Source organism: Saimiri boliviensis, chromosome 19 (assembly GCF_048565385.1).
Source record: "Saimiri boliviensis isolate mSaiBol1 chromosome 19, mSaiBol1.pri, whole genome shotgun sequence".
Taxonomy (NCBI): Eukaryota; Metazoa; Chordata; class Mammalia; order Primates; family Cebidae; genus Saimiri; species Saimiri boliviensis.
This window is the reverse complement of record NC_133467.1, coordinates 35,379,101-35,396,384: the sequence shown is the minus strand read 5'-3', so window position 1 is coordinate 35,396,384 and position 17,284 is coordinate 35,379,101. Positions and strand designations below refer to the sequence as shown.

The 17,284-nt window shown below is 41.6% G+C and overlaps 1 protein-coding gene, 1 non-coding gene and 1 pseudogene across 4 annotated transcripts in view; 1 reads left to right on the top strand and 2 right to left on the bottom strand.

Annotated features, from left to right (window-relative positions):
• Positions 1–17,284, bottom strand: part of ASH1L (ASH1 like histone lysine methyltransferase) — a 211,600-nt gene that overhangs the window by 24,168 nt on the left and 170,148 nt on the right. For all 3 annotated transcript variants that reach the window (XM_074389797.1, XM_074389796.1, XM_010348410.3), the window contains 8 exons: positions 16,586–16,659; positions 15,082–15,127; positions 14,860–14,968; positions 9,896–10,102; positions 9,625–9,771; positions 4,013–4,121; positions 1,608–1,772; positions 1,341–1,435 (listed from right to left, as the gene is read on the bottom strand). In XM_074389797.1, coding sequence (XP_074245898.1) covers positions 1,341–1,435; positions 1,608–1,772; positions 4,013–4,121; positions 9,625–9,771; positions 9,896–10,102; positions 14,860–14,968; positions 15,082–15,127; positions 16,586–16,659 — 952 coding nt within the window. The remainder of the gene's footprint in view (positions 1–1,340; positions 1,436–1,607; positions 1,773–4,012; positions 4,122–9,624; positions 9,772–9,895; positions 10,103–14,859; positions 14,969–15,081; positions 15,128–16,585; positions 16,660–17,284) is intronic.
• Positions 290–726, top strand: LOC101048684 (UPF0729 protein C18orf32 homolog pseudogene; annotated as a pseudogene).
• LOC120360222 (U6 spliceosomal RNA) lies at positions 2,456–2,564 on the bottom strand. Its single transcript, XR_005576799.1, has one exon. It is a non-coding gene; the product is annotated as a U6 spliceosomal RNA (small nuclear RNA).

Sequence of the window (17,284 nt, the reverse complement as noted above, 5' to 3'; positions counted from 1 at the left end):
TAGAATGAGATCCCAGATCTCAAAAAAAAAAAAAAAAAAAAAAAAAGGTAAAGTTTAAGAAAAAAAAAAAAGAAAGAAATTAGGTAGAATAATAATTTATTTCCTCCATCCAAGTTCACAGATCCCCTGAACCAAAGCCTTTGATGTACGACAAAAGAAAGTGGATCAACAATACAGAAGTCTCATATTTTACACAGATAACCAATCATACAATTTAAAAGGCAAAAGGTTTATACCATATGAAGAGAAACCAGAGTATACAATCATATAATTTAAAAAGAAGGACACTGTCAGCTCCGCTTCCGCGGTCGCGGATCAACAGTTGAGGAGCTCAAGCCCAGGACAATGGTGTGCGTTCCTTGTATCATCATTCCAGTCCTGCTCTGGATCTACAAAAAATTCCTGGAGCCATACATATACCCTCTGATTTCCCCCTTCGTTGGTCGTATATAGCCTAAAAAAGCTATACAAGACACCAATGATACAAACAAAGGCAAAGTAGACTGTAAGGGTGCAGACATGAATGGATTACCAACAAAAGGACCAACAGAGATCTCTGATAAAAAGAAAGACTAAAGCAATTTCCTAAAGGACCTCGTCATGTAAAAAATGGACCTGATAATATTAAGCATATTCCTTGTAACTGTCTTGACCTCTTTATCTGAGACCGGAATTCAGAATAGAAGTCTAGATACTTACCGGATACTAATCAGGAAATACATAATATCTGTATTTAAAATGTAGTTAGTTATATCGTTAGTTATATTTAATGACCTCATTCCTAAGTTCCTTTCTCATTAATGTAGCTTTCATTTCTGTTGCTATTGTTTTAATAATATGATGTAATAGAAAGTTTGTGCCAGTAGACACTATGTTAACTAAATCAGAACTTTAAAATCTTTGGTTCTCTATCATTCATTCATATGAATTTGACTGCTATTACTGTAATTTGTTTGGGCTCTTCTAATTTGAGTGGAGTACAGTTTTATTGTGAAACTATGCAGGGAAACGAAGGTAGAATTTTGGGAGGTAATAATGATGTGAAACATAAAGATATAATAATTACTGTCCAACACAGTAGAGCAGCTTGTTCATAAATGTAGTAATTACTATTTATTGCTCTGAGGAAGATTTAAAAAAAAAAAAGATGGGAAAAGGGGGAAACTTCTTTGAAAAACGAAACACCTTTTACAAATATGTCTAATGTAATTATACGATTTTAATCCTTACTACATTTCTTCTGTTCCTACAAATGTATTAAACATTCAGTTTCACTGGTTAAAAAAAAAAAAAAAAAAAAAAATTTAAAAAGAACTTGGATAAGAATATTTCCTTTTTACCTTTCTCGATTGGACATTGGCTTCATCTGTAATTGGGGGGTCAATCTAGTTGGGGTGTTGATATTTTCATTAGGTTCCTCAGAGAGATGGCCTCTCTGAAAAAGAGATGGATCAGATCAGAGATTTAAAAAATATCAGTCAGAAATAACCTCCAAGAATATTAAAACCACTCTTAAGATGCCACCCTCTGGTAATTCCCTTATGCTAGCAATTGCCTCTAAGCATCTCATGAATAGCTTTGGGGAAAATCATTAGATAATTATTTACCCTTTTCTTCAGCTTGTGCTTAGACTTTCTTTTCTCTTTTGACCGTCCTGATTTTTTGTGTGTGGCCATGGACTGGCTGTTTTTGCTGCTGGTGAGTCCATTCACACGCTGACTCTTGCCTCCGATGATTCCTCGACATTTCTCAAAGCCACACTTACAAAGTTGCTTTGAAGGGAAAGAGAATGACTTTTTTTATTTTTATTTTTTTGAGACAGGGTCTTCCCTGTCACTCAGGCTGAAGTACAGTAGTGTGATCAGGGGTCACTGCAGTCTCAACCTCCTGGGTTGAATTGATTCTCTTATCTCAGCCTCCCCAGTAGCTGACACTACAGATGCATGTCACTATGCCAGGCCAATTTTTGTATTTTGTGTAGAGACAGGGTTTTGCCATGTTGCCCAGGCTAATCTTGAACTCCAGGGCTCAGGCAACTCTACCATCTTGGCAGATGGTAAAATCCCAGCACTTCTAAAGTGCTGGGATTACAGGTGTGAGCCACTGTGCCCAGCTGAGAATAATTTTCTTATAGCTTGCATTCTCATATACTAGCTTAAAAAGGATTCCTGGGCATTTAGACACACATTAAGTATAAATGAAGAAATCTGTACACAGGAGAAAACAACCGATTGACAGTATAAACAGAAATGGGTTTCCACTGGAAAAGAAAGGATGGATTAAATGTTAGGAAAACTTCTTCCCCAGAAAAGTTAACAACTGAGTGGAGACCAAAAATGATAAGGCAATCTCTTTATTCGGAGTAATTAGGCCCTATTTATCCCAGACAGGTGGAATACAGAGTAAAAAAACTGTTCTCTCTTATGTCCTTCTTTAAAAAAATTAAAACAAACAAACAAACATGAAATGCTTCAATAATCTATTTGTCATCCTTGCACAGGGGTCATGCTAATCTTCTATTTATCATTCCAATTTTAGTATATAAGGTGTCAAAGCAAGCACTTAAAAAATTTGGCTGGGTGTGGTGGCTCAGGTCTATAATCCCAGTACTGTGGGAGGCTGAGGCAGGAGGATAGCTTGAGTCCAGGAGTTTGCGACTGGTCTGGGCAAAAGAGGGAGACCCCATCTCTATAAAAATTCTTTTAAAAAATTATTGAGGCACAGTGGTGCATACCTGTGGTCCCAGCTACTCAAAAGGATATGGTGGGAAGATCACTTGAGCCCAGGAGATTAAGGCTGCAGTGAACCATGATCACATCACTGCATTCTAGTATGGGCCACAGAATGAGATCCTGTCTTAACAACAAAACACTTCAAACATTTTAGAGAAGGGGTCCTGTTCTGTGGCCCAAGTTGGCTTTGAACTCCTGGGCTCAAGTGATCCTTCTGTCTCAGCCTCTTGAGTATCTGGGACTATAGGTAGGTATGTACTACTGTGCCCAGGCTCCCATGTAACTTTTTTTTTTTTTTTTTGGAATATTGCTACGTTGCCCAGGCTAGAGTGCACTGGTGCGATCTTGGCTCACTGCAACCTCCACCTCCTGGATTCAAGCAATTCTTCTGCCTCAGCCTTCTGAGTAGCTGGGACTACAGGTGCGTGGCACCACGCCCACCTAATTTTTATGTTTTGTAGAGACGGGGTTTCACCATATTGGTCAGGCTGGTCTCGAACTCCTGACCTCATGATCCACCTACCTTGGCCTCCCAAAGTGCTGAGATTACAGGCGTGAACCACTGCACCCAGCTTCTTTTTTGTGTGTTTGAGATAGGGTGTTGCTCTGTTGTCCAGGGTATAATGCATTGGCTCTGTCTTGGCTCACTGCAACCTCCGTCTCCCGGGCTCAAGTGATCTTCCCACCTCAGCCTCCCAAGTAGCTGGGACCATAGGCACGTGCCACCACACCCAGCTAGTTTTTGTATTTTTTTGGTAGAAACAGTCTTATCATGTTACCCAGGCTGGCCTTGAACTCCTAGACTACAAGTAATCCACTGGCCTTGGCCTTGCAAAGTGCTGGGATTATAAGAGTGAGCCACTGCACCTGCTCTCACATATACTTTTATTTTTTTAGACAGAGTCCCACTCTGTTGCCCAGGCTGCAGTGCAGTGGTGTGATCTTGGCTCACTGCAATGCAACCTCCACTCCAGGGTTGAAACAATTCTCCTGCCTTAGCCTCTGAGAAGCTAGGATTACTGGTGTATGCCACCACATCCAGCTAATTTTTTGTATTTTTGGTAAAGATGGGGTTTTGTCATGTTGGCCAGACTGGTCTTGAAATCCTAAGCTCAAGTGATCTGACCACCTCACCTCACAAAGTGCTGGGATTAAAGGTGACAGCCACTGTGCCCAGTCTCCCACATACTTCTTATTGGCTCCAAGTTACTAAAGGCTCATGTTATTATAGCACTGTAAGGGATAAAGTTCAATCTCCCTCTAAGATTTATTACTCTTACCTGTTTTTCCACATTGAAGGAATGAAAATTATAATCATAAGTGAGTTCAGTCCCAGCTGGCATATCTTTAAGAGCATAAAGTCCAATCCGGTATACTCCATTAACAGACCTGTAAAGAGTGAAAACAGAATTATAAAGGCTGAAAAAAGGCTGAAATTCTTTTTTTTTTTTTTTTTTTGGAGACAGAGTCTCACTCTGTTGCCCAGGCTGGAGTACAGTGGCGTGATCTCGGCTCACTGCAACCTCCATCTCTTGGGTTCAGGTGATTCTCCGATCTCACCCTCCCAAATAGCTAAGACTATAGGAGCATGCCACCATGCCCAGCTAATTTTTGTATTTTTAGTAGAAATGGGGGTTTCACCATGTTGGCCAGGATGGTCTTGAACTTCTGACCTCAGGTGATACACCTGCCTTGCCCTCCCAAAGTGCTAAGATTACAGGCATAAGCCATCGCACCTGGCCATAAGGCTGGAATTCCTAATACCACGCCTGAAATGTATAAAAACTGGTACCATCACTGATTTCAAAATTGCTTTTCCTTATGTATCCAATACTCAAGTCCTAATAATTTGTTTCCAAGAAATATTTTTCTGCATTGGTTATTTTTCCTTTATTCTGATTAAAATAATTCTACTTCTGGATTTTTGTGTTGGTATTAATATAAGAGTTTTCTGGCCAATCTTTCCTTTTTTTTTTTTTTCTTTTGAGACATAGTCTATTTCACACAGGCTGGAGTGTTGTGGTGTAATCTAGGCTCCCTGCAACCACTGCCTCTGGGTTTCAAAAGATTCTCATACCTCAGCATCCCGAGTAGCTGGGATTACAGGTGTATGCCACCACGCCTACCTAATTTTTTCCATTTTTATTAGAGATGGGGTTTCACTGTGTTGGCCAGGCTGGTCTTGAACTCCTGGCCTCAAGTGATCTGCCTGCCTCGGCCTCCCAAAGGCTTGGGATTACAAGCGTGAGCCACCATGCCCAGTCTTCAATTTTAATCTCTTTTCTATCCTGCCCAGCCTGTATAATGTTGCCAGAGTAAGAGCCCTAAATAATTTTTCTTGAAAACATGGTTTATAATGTCAATTAGGTCTTAACGTCCCCTGTCTGGTATTCAAAGTCCTTCTAAAATATGGCTTGCATGTAATCCCAGCATTTTAGGAGGTCAAGGTGGGAGGTTCACCTGAGGTCAAGAGTTCGAGACCAGGCATGGTAGGTAGCTCAAGCCTGTAATCCCAGCACTTTGGGAGGCCGAGGCAGGTGAATTACCTGAGGTCAGGAGTTTGAGACCAGTGTGGCCAACACGGTGAAACCCCGTTTCTACTAAAAATATACAAATTAGCCGGGCGCAGTGGCTCAAGCCTGTAATCCCAGCACTTTGGGAGGCTGAGGCGGGTGGATCACGAGGTCGAGAGATCGAGACCACCCCGGTCAACACGGTGAAACCCCGTCTCTACTAAAAATACAAAAAATTAGCTGGGCATGGTGGCACGTGCCTGTAATCCCAGCTACTCAGGAGGCTGAGGCTGGAGAATTGCCTGAACCCAGGAGGCGGAGGTTGCGGTGAGCCGAGATCGCGCCATTGCACTCCAGCCTGGGTAACAAGAGCGAAACTCCGTCTCAAAAAAAAAAAAAAAAAAAAAAAAAATACAAATTAGCCAGGCGTGGTGGCGCACGCCTGTAATCCCAGCTACTTGGGAGGCTGAGGCAGAAGAATTGCTTGAACTCCTGAGAAAGAGATCGCAGTGAGCTGAGATCATGTCATTGCATTCCAGTCTGAGGAACACAGTGAGACTCAGTCTCAAAAAAAAAAAAAAAAAAAAAAAAAAGTTAGTCTACCTATTAAATAAATTAAGATTACTTTTTATGGCTTACCTATACAAATCTTCCAGTTCTACTAATTTCCATCTTTTATCACATGAGTGCTTCTCTTGTTCTATTATATGTAAGGTAATGCTCATTTAATGTTTTTTTTCTTTCTTTTTCTTTTTTTTGAGATGGGAGTCTCAGTCTATGGCCCAGGCTGGAGTGCAGCGGCACGATCTCGGCTCACTAACCTCCGCCACTTGGGTCCCAGTTCAAGCAATTCTCCTACCTCAGCCTCCCAAGTAGCTGAGATTACAGGCACAAGCCACCATGCCCAGCTAATTTTTGTATTTTTTGGTAGAGATGGGGTTTCACCATGTTGGCCAGTCTGGTCTTGAACTTCTGACCTCGTGATTCATCCACCTTGGCCTCCCGAAGTGCTGGGATTACAGGTGTGAGCCACCGCGCCCGACCTCACTTAGTGTTTTAGGTGTTTTGTTGTTGTTTTTGAGAGAGTATCGCTCCGTTGTCAGGCTGGAGTGCAGTGGCACGATCTTAGCTCACTGCAACCTCTGCCTCCCTAGTTGAAGTGATTCTCCTGCCTCAGCCTCCCAAGTAGCTGGGATTATAGGCACGCACCACCATATCCAGCTAATTTTTTGTATTTTTAGTAGAGACAGGGTTTACCTTGTTGGCCAGGATAGTCTCCATTTCCTGACCTTGTGATCCACCTGTGTCAGCTTCCCAAAGTGCTGGGATTATAGGCATGAGCCACCACATCTGGCTGTATTTTAGATGTTTTACAGAATATTGTTATTATCTGCTGGGTGGTGATAATTACAGATGGCTCACACCTGTGATCTCAGCACTCTGAGAGACAGGCGGGAGGACTGCTTAAACTCAAGAGTTCATGACTCACCTGGGCAACATAATGAGACCTTATCTCAACATATTTTTAAAAAGAGAATATAGTCATTATCATTACAGCTAACATTTATTGAGTGCTTTTTATAATATTTTATATTAACTTATTTCATCCTCCCAATAATTATACAAATAATATATACTATTATTAGTATATATACCCATACTACAAATAAGAAAACTGAAGCACAGAAAGAAAAACTTGCCCAAAGTTACACAGCTAATAACTTGTGGAATCAAGTTTCAAATTAAGACATTCTGGCTTCAAAATCTTAACTACCATGCCATAATGGTAACAATCCTATAGAAAAAAAATACAATCCTACAAGATAGGCATTATGATTTCCATTTTATACATGAAGTACATATGCCTCAGAGTTTGTTTATGGTTATACAGCAATTAATTGGCATTCGAACCCAGGGGATTAAAACCCAAGCTGACTCCATAGCTTTTTTCTTCTTATCTCTTTACCAATGTGGAACGCATTAAGGGTTAGCTTAGATACTGCTCTATTACGTGTAACCTTGTCTAAAATTTTTAGTTTATCTTCTGAATTCAAAAGGCTGTTTTTTTTTTTTCCTGTCTTTTTTTATTTTCTAGATGCTCTGACTCAGCAAGAAAGCTGTTTTAAAAAAAAAATTTTGGCCGGGCGCGGTGGCTCAAGCCTGTAATCCCAGCACTTTGGGAGGTCGAGGCTGGTGGATCACGAGGTCGAGAGATCGAGACCATCCTGGTCAACGTGGTGAAACCCCGTCTCTACTAAAAATATAAAAAATTAGCTGGGCATAGTGGCGCGTGCCTGTAGTCCCAGCTACTCAGGAGGCTGAGGCAGGAGAATTGCTTGAACCCAGGAGGCGGAGGCTGCGGTGAGCCGAGATCGTGCCATTGCACTCCAGCCTGGGTAACAAGGGCGAAACTCTGTCTCAAAAAAAAAAAAAAAAAAATTATTTTTAAACAGGATCTCACTCTCATACAGGCTGGAGTGCCGTGGTACTATCTCAACTCAATGCAACCTCTGCCTCCTGGGCTCATTCGAACCTCCCACCTCAGCCTTCTGAGTAGCTGGTAGAACTACAGGCATGTACCACCACACCCAAATTTTTCTATTTTTAGTAAAGACAGGGTTTTGCCATGTTGCCCAGGCTGGTCTCAAACGACTGAACTCAGGTGATCCTCCTGCTTCAGCCTCCCAAAGTGCTGGGATTACAGGCATGCCGCACTGAGCCTGACTGCAGAAAGAATTTTAAATCTTTTTTTTTTTTTTTTGAGATGGAGTCTCACTCTGTAGCCACGTTGGAGTGTAGTGGCGTGATCTTGGCTCACTACAATCTCCACTTCCCGGATTCAAGTGATTCCCTGGCTCCAGTCTCCTGAGTGGCTGGGACTACAGGCGCATACCACCACGCCTGGTTAATTTTTTGTGTGTTTTAGTAGAGATGGGGTTTTACCATGTTGGCCAGGATGGTCTTCATCTCCTGATCTCGTGATCTGCCTAAGCCTTGGCCTCCCAAAGTGCTGGGATTACAGGCATGAGTCACCATGCCCAGCAAGCATTTTAAATCTATACTACAAGTTGGTAAACTCTGGTCCACAGGCAACTGTTCCTCATCTTTACAAATAAAGTTTTATAGGTACAAAGCCAAAAATTTTTGTCTGACTCCTGATATATACTGTAACTTTTTTTTGAGACAGAATCTCAATCTGTCACCCACCCTCACACCTGTAATCCTAGCACTTTGGGAGGTCTAGGTGGGCAGATCACTTGAGGTCAGGAGTATAAGACCAGCCTGGACAACATGGTAAAACCTCATCTCTACTAAAAATAAAAAAATTAGGCCAGGTGCAGTGGCTCATGCCTGTAATCCTAGCACTTTGGGATGCTGAGGCGGGTGGATCACGAGGTTGGGAGCTCAACACCAGCCTGGCCAATATGGTGAAACCTCATGTCTACTAAAAACACAAAAATTAGCCAGGCATGTTGGTGTGTACTTGTAGTCAGTCCCAGCTACTCAGGAGGATAATAAGGCAGATGAATCGCTTGAACCAGGGAGACGGAGGTTGTAGTGATCTGAGACTGTGCCACTGCACTCCAGCCTGGGTGACAGAGCGAGCCACCGTGCCTGGTCTTTTATCATTATTTTTTGTTTCTTTTTTTTTTGAGACGGAGTTTCGCTCTTGTTACCCAGGCTGGAGTGCAATGGCGCGATCTCGGCTCACCGCAACCTCCACCTCCCGGGTTCAGGCAATTCTCCTGCCTCAGCCTCCTGAGTAGCTGGGATTACAGGCACACACCACCATGCCCAGCTAATTTTTTTGTATTTTTAGTAGAGACAGGTTTTCACCATGTTGACCAGGATGGTCTCGATCTCTCGACCTCGTGATCCACCCGCCTCGGCCTCCCAAAGTGCTGGGATTACAGGCTTGAGCCACCGCGCCCGGCCTATTTTTTGTTTCTTATTTCTTTTTACTATGTTGCCCAGACTGGCCTCAAACTCCTGGGCTCAAATGATCCTCTCAGCCTCTCAAATAGCTGGAACTGCAAGTATATACCACCTCCCTGGCTATCATTATCATCACTATTATATTTTTCTAGGACATAGATCCTGAAACTATTTGCATGCAAAAAAACAAACAAACAAAAAAAGCAAAGCAAAGCAAAGCGAAACAAAACAAAACCACACACAAATAGAAACAAAAATATCTGTCTGTGAGTGAGAAATTAGGATGAAATGAAGAAGCTTACTTTGCTCATGGGATCTGGGATAATGGGGAATGCCTGAGCTGCTTTGTGTAAGCTGACTGACACTGTGGAAAGATCAACCCCTTGCTGTCCTCAATGCCTATTTTGCTGGATTCTTGGCATCACCTTCTCCAGCTTCCTTACCATTTTTGCATTTCACAATTTGGGTCACAACTGTGGTTGATGAATCGGGCCTCATTTCCCATGCGGTAACTGTCAATCACCATCCCACTATCCAGGTTCAGACAGTAGTGGTCACTGTGATTATGATACTGCTCAATCATCCTGTTCCTGAAGAGAAGAAATGATCAAAAGCCAATTAACAAGTAGCTGAAAGTAAATTTCAAATCTTTCATTCTCCATTCTAATCTTACACCTTTGCATTTTATTACAGTACCATTATTTACCACTGTACCTGAACTCCTGTTCGCTGACAACCTCCCCTAGATATTCAATGATGAACTGCCCAGCTTTTAGGGGCTCTTTGGTTCTGATTCCCCAACCTTTTTCCTCAGCTCGAAATCGTTCTAGACATTGCACCCATTCATGTCTCTGTATCCTCTGGTTACAGCACTGCTCGCCACATGGGCAAGTGTTGGGGGAACACTCAGCAAAGATCATTCTAGAAAGAAAAGGGATAACTATACATCAATTTGCATGATACATGATGCATCCATATTTAAATTTTACAAACATTTAAAAATGAATACATAAAATCAATTTTTATTTTAATAAAAGTACCCAAATCACTGAGATTAATTTTTTTTTTTCTTTTAAGATGGGGTTTCACCACGATGGCCAGGCTGGTCTTGAACTCCTAACCTCAGGTGATCCACCCACCTCGGCCTCCCAAAGTGCTAGGATTACAGGTATGAGCCACTGTGCCTGGCCCATCGCTGAGATTAAAATAATAAATGTTAAAAATTAATGATATTCCTAATTTCCAAGTTAGGTTGCAAACTCTCAATGTTTCTTATAAATGATTAAGCTAACTATCCACTCAGAATCCTAGGTAAACATTATCATATTTATCTCTCCAAGAATAAGGCTGGGCAAATGGCTCATGCCTGTAATCCCAGCACTTTGGGAGGCTGAGGTGGGTGGATTACCTGAGGTCAGGAGTTCCAGACTAGCCTGGCCAACATGGTGAAACCCCGTCTCTACTAAAAATACAAAAATTAGTTGGATGTGGTGGTGTGTGCCTGTAATCCCAGCTACTTAAGAGGGTGAGGCAGGAGAGTCTTTTGAACTTGGGAGGCGGAGGTCACAGTGAGCAGAGATTGTGCCACTGTACTCCAGCCTGGGTGACAGAGCAAGACTCCATCTTAAAAAAATAAATAAATAACTGTGATCCAAAGAAGAAACATTAATTTGATTATGATTTCACTGTACTCTTTTCTTTCTTTCTCTCTCTCTCTCTTTTTTTGAGATGGAGTCTGGCTGTTGCCCAGGCTTCAGTATAACAGAGCCATCCTGGCTCACTGCAACCTATGCCTCCCAGGTTCAAGCAATTTTCCTGCTTCAGCCTCCCAAGTAGTAGAGAAGGGGTTTTACCATGTTGGCCAGGCTGGTCTTAAACTCCTGACCTCATATGATCCACCGGCCTTGGCCTCCCAAAGTGCTAGGATTACAGGTATGAACCACTGTACCTGGCCTCTAATTTACTCTTAATTTTTTTTTTTTTTGAGACAGAGTCTCATTCCATTTCCCAGGCTGGAGTGCAGTGGCGTGATCTTGGCTCACTGCAACCTCAGTCTTCTGGGTTCAAGCAATTCTTTTGCCTTAGACTCCTGAGTATCTGGGATTATAGGCACATACTACCACACCGGCAAATTTTTGTATTTTTAGTAGAGATGGGATTTCATCATGTTGGCTGGGTGGTCTTGAACTTCTGATCTCAAATGATCCCCCCACCTCAGCCTCCCAAAGTGCTGGGATTACTGGCATGAGCCATTGTGCCTGCCCAGTTTTTAATTTTTTTTAATTTTTCTTTTAAAATTTATTTTCTTGAGGCAAAGTTTTGCTCTGTCACTCAGGATGGAGTGCAGTGGTGCGATCTCAGCTCATTGCAACCTCCGCCTCCCAGGTTCAAGTGATTCTCCTGCCTCAGACTCCTGCGTAGCTGGGATTATAGGCGTGTACCACCACACCCAGATAATTTTTGTATTTTTAGTAGAAACTGGGCTTCCCCATGTTGGCCAGGCTGGTCTTGAATTCTTAACTTCAGGTAATCCACCTGCCTCAACCTCCCAAAAGTTCTGGGATTACTGGCACAAGCCACCGTGACTGGCCTTTTTTTTTTTTTTTTTTTAAATTAAAGAGAGGAAGTCTCCCTCTGTCACCCAGACTGTGGTGCAGTGGCCTGATCACAGCCTACTGCAGCTTTTAACTCCTTGGCTCAAGGGATCCAACCTGCCTTGGCCTCCTGAGAAGGTGGGATTACAGGCATGAACCACCAAGCCTGACCTCAGCCATTTTTAAGAGTACAGTTCAGTAATATTAAGAATATTTGCCGCCGGGCACGGTGGCTCAAGCCTGTAATCCCAGCACTTTGGGAGGCCAAGGCAGGTGGATCACGAGGTCGAGAGATCGAGACCATCCTGGTCAACATGGTGAAACCCCGTCTCTACTAAAAATACAAAAAATTAGCTGGGCATGGTGGTGTGTGCCTGTAATCCCAGCTACTCAGGAAGCTGAGACAGGAGAATTGCTTGAACCCAGGAGGCGGAGGTTGCGGCGAGCCGAGATCGCGCCATTGCACTCCAGCCTGGGTAACAAGAGCGAAACTCCGTCTCCCAAAAAAAAAAAAAAAAAAAAAAAAAAGAATATTTGCTTCTGCTGTGTTACAGAAATTTTATATTTCATTAGTGGAAATGACATTTCCAGGCTATATGACTAGTTGAACCCATAATAGTTAGTGAAGTAACAAGTTAAAAATTCTAATCCCAGCTACTCGGGAGGCTGGGGCAGGAAAATTGCTTGAACCTGGGAGGCAGAGGTTGTGGTGAGCTGAGATCATTCCACTGCATTCCAGCATGGGCAACAAGAGCGAAACTCTGTCTCAAAAAGAAAAAAAAAAGAAAAAGAAAAGAAAAAACGAGAGAGTTGCACTCCCTACCACCTACTAAACATAGGTCTAGGCCATCCTTCATATAGTGATATTTAAGGGTCCAGGAGTTCAGGATCGGCCTGCGCTATTTATAGAGACGCGGTCTCTATGTTAAAAACAAATGAATAGGCTGGGCGAGGTGGCTCATGCCTGTAATCCCGGCACTCTGGGAGGCTGAGGAGGGTAATCACCTGAGGTCAGGAGTTCAAGACCAGCCTGACCAATATGGTGAAACCCTGTCTTTAAAAACAAAAGAAAAAAAAATATTTGTGAGTGAAGAAAATCAGTGCACAAAACACTATGTGAAACTGTAGGTACATACGATGATAAGGTGTGAATTCACAGTAATGCAGGTAAGACAGAATTTTCCAACTGGCATGCTGAAGCAGGAAGAACTAAAACACTGATTCCCTTCAGCCCACAGGACAGTTGACTAGAGACTAAAGAAGCAGCTCTCTTTGGCCATGAGAACTATCTAGAATAGAAAATACTGATGTAAAATTCACTGGTTTTAATTTTGATGCAAATGTGCACTGTTACTAAAACAACAAATTCTATATCCACTCCTTTGTCTATTAGACAATTATGTTTTGAAATTTCAATACCATTTAAAATTATATAGTCTCTTGGCCAGGTGCGGTGGCTCATGCCTGTAATCCTAGCACTCTGGGAGGCTGAGGAGGGTAATCACCTGAGGTCAAGAGTTTGAGCCTGGCCCACATAGTGAAACCTTGTCTCCACTAAAATATAAAAATTGGCCAGGTGTGGTGGCTCACACCTGTAATCCCAGCATTTTGAAAGACTGAGGTGGGCTTATCACTAAGTCAAGAGATCAAGATCATCCTGGCTAACATGGTGAAACCCCCTCTACTAAAAGCACAAAAATTAGCTGGGCATGGTGTCATGTGCCTGTAGTCCCAGCTACTCGGGAGGCTGAGGCAGGAGAATTGCTTGAACCCAGGAGGTAGAGGTTACAGTGAGCTGAGATCATGCCACTGCATGCCGGCCTGGCGACAGAGACTCCGTTTCAAAAAAAAAAAAAAAAAAAAAAGTAGCCTGGTGTGGTGGTGGTGGGCACCTATAATCCTAGCTACTTAGGAGGCTGAGGCAGGAGAATTGCTTGAACCCAGGAGGCAGAGGTTAGAGTGAGCAGAGATGGCGCCACTGCACTCCAGCCTGGGCGATAGAATCAGATTTTGTGTAGGAAAAAAGGAAAAAATTACGTAGTCTCAAATCAAAGTCATAATTATTTTTATTTTTATTTTTTTTGAGATGGAGTTTCACTCTTGCTGCCCAGGCTGGAGTGCAACGTTGCAATCTCGGCTCACCACAACCTCAGTCTCGCAGGTTCAAGCGATTCTCCTGTCTCAGACTCCGGAGTAGCTGGGATTACGGGCATGTGCCACCATGCCTGGCTAATTTTGTATTTTTGGTAGAGACAGGATTTCTCCCTGTTGGTCAGGCTGGTCTTGAACTCCCGACCTCAGGTGATCCACCCACCTAGGCCTCTCAAAGTGTTGGGATTATAGGCATGAGCCACTGCACCAGCCAAAGTCATAATTCTTATCTTTAATTCAGTCAGATTCCATACTTTCTCTCTATCATCAAATCCTGGAGATAAGAATTATCCCCTACCTGTCAATGGTTAATCAACATACTTTTCCTCTAAAATATATCACCCCTTTCCTCTTCACTCTCACTGCCACTGTCCTATTCTGCTTCCTCATTATGGCAAACATATATTGAGAGCTAGGAAGGTACCTAGGACTGTGTTTAATGGTTTATGAGCTGGGCACAGTATCACATGCATATATAGTTCCACCTACTCAGGAGGCGGAGGTAGAAGGACTACTGGAGCTCAAGAGTTTGAATCCAGCCTGGGCAGAACAGTAAGACCCCATTTCTTAAAAAAAAAATACCCCCAAACAAAAAAAGCCAAAACTTCACATTGTTTATGAACACTGTCTCATAAAATCCCCACAAACCCTCCATAGAGAAGGTAAGGTATTACTTTTATTAGATGCATTAAATAACGTTCGTTCCTCAGGTCTCATGAATAGTAAAAGGATGTAAACCAACCAAGGCACACAAGACTCTAAATTTAATTCACTTTCTGCTACTCTATTGCACCCATCTATTAGTGTTTATACATCTTTTTATATAACTTCTTCAAGAAAAATAGAAGAGCCTATTTAACTGCACGCTCCAAAGGAAGTGATGTATATATACTTTAAAGCCTATGCTTTAGAGAAATGGAAGCATGACAGTACCTATTAAGGCAGTCATCGACGCAGCCCTTCCTGGTGTTATCATCTGGCTTCTTACAGTTACAGGTGGTAGCTTCATAACCAGAAAGGGGTTTGACATCAACGTAGACATCTTGAGAAGACAGCAAAGAATAGTTTGTGAACATACAGGATAATTTTTCAAGTGCTAGCCTAAGAACAACATTGAGGTATAGAGGCAGAAAAAATAGCTCCCAAGTTACTCACTTGAACGAATTTTCTTATATAGTGGGACATCTGGCTTTTTGTATAGCTAGAAGAAAATAAGAAAAATCTTGATTTAGCATTTAACATAAAATGCCAGACAGCAGCATCAATCACTAAAAATACAGGAAATAATCTATGCGTTCTGCTCATCTGGAGATATATACAAGACATTTAGGGTTGGATACATTTGAGGGAAACTCCTGTTGTGATCTCTTTTCACTCTGAAATAAAAGGTGAAAGAATAAGATTCAACAGAAGAAGCACTAAATAGTTTATAAAAGTGGAATTACATGTTTCTTCAGCATGTTGTTCGATAGACTTAAATGAAAATCACACTGGAGACCAAAGCTATTCATTTGGACAAATTAAGATTCTATTTGCTTCTATCAAAAGAAAGGAAAACAACATGCACAGGGCTTATTTAGATGTCTGGGTGGGTACATGAAATTAAAAAGATGAGTACCCTGACTTTTCAGGTGGAAAACTGTAAGACAACATTTCAAATTTTAATTAAGGCAATTAATTTAGTGAATATAGGAGAGAGGGCAGGCACGAAAAATGGAGTTCTCATTATAATCAAGAAGACATTAGAAAGAAAAAAAAAAGAATACATTAAAAGAGGCAATTTTCCAGGTTTTTGCCATAAGGGACTGTACAGAACAAACAGCAACTTGCACCAAGCTAGACTGTTTATTAATCTATTGGAATAATCCCACCATGATTTTTCAGTCAGTATGTTCAAAGCATTCTCTCCTTCATTGTTAAAAACTCTTGAGATAAATGCCTAACATATCGATACTCTCAGAATTCAAGAGAAGCCATTGGATAAGAGAATACAGAGGGGAATGTCAATTCTGGCTTTCCAAAGTTAGCCTTTGGTGGAATTTTGGCAGAACTCAGGAAATCTATTCATCTCAACTGCATGACTATTTTTATTTCCCAATGGTTGTTCTCAATATGGGGCCTGGGGGCTATAAGTTAATACAAAAATCACTGGGGGAAACTAACAGCATCTTCCTATTTTTAGTTACCAAAATATTTAAAGATCTTTTAAAAGTACAAGAGTGTTAAACATTTCCCGGCTTCCTTTGGTAAAAGAATCTCTTTTGCATGTGAAAAATAAATTTCAAACTGATGAGAAGGAGCCAACAAAAATAAAGTCTAAAATTTCTTAGTGCTGCTGGCAGTACATCTAAATTCTCCTGAGACCTGCATCAAATAGAATTCTTACAGAACATAATCTTTGCTACCAAAATAAAAGTCCAGAATAACAGCAGCAGGTTGCCTAGGAAAGCAGGAGCTTACTACTATTGCAGTAAGAGTAAAGGCAAATAGGTCATATTAAATATGGATGCGAATTCATTTTTCTCAGTTCTAACCTTCACAGGGACACTTCTGAATACCTCCTAAGATGAAAACATGACGAGAAAGAAAAACATTTGCATTTTCACCCCTCTCCCTTTACTACTTAAGAATAAAATCTGGTAAAATAGTCTGTCTGTACCTGATTGTGTTTCCACTGCCAAAGGATATCATAAGGAAGCTGGAAGTCAATTCTCTTTTGTCTTAGATACTTTCCTGAAACAAAAAACACTATCAATTTCAATAGCTATTCTGATACTTGCTTATACAAAGGGGTCACACGGCTACAAGAACTAATATGTACTGACTACAAAAATAAAGATTTAATTCTTTAAGGATTTTTCCATCACAAATTTTTAATTTTAGCTATTCTTTCCCACCATACTCCATGTTACATATGCTAAAGATATATTTTAAGTATAATAGTAGTCTACATAAAACAACGAATATAGCAAAACTACAACCAAAAACACACAGGTCATTATGAAGTTTATTAAATATTTTTTGATTATTAAAGTGACTCTTCTGCCGCAGCCTCCCAAGTAGCTGGGATTACAGGCACCTGCCACCACACCAGGATAATTTTCCTTTTTTTTTTTTTTTTTTCTTTTTTTTTAGACGGAGTTTCGCACGTGTTACCCAGGCTGGAGTGCAATGGCACGATCTCGGCTCACCGCAACCTCCGCCTCCTGGGTTCAGGCAATTCTCCTGCCTCAGCCTCCTGAGTAGCTGGGATTACAAGCACGCGCCACCATGCCCAGCTAATTTTTTGTATTTTTAGTAGAGACGGGGTTTCACCATGTTGACCAGGATGGTCTTGATCTCTTGACCTCGTGATCCA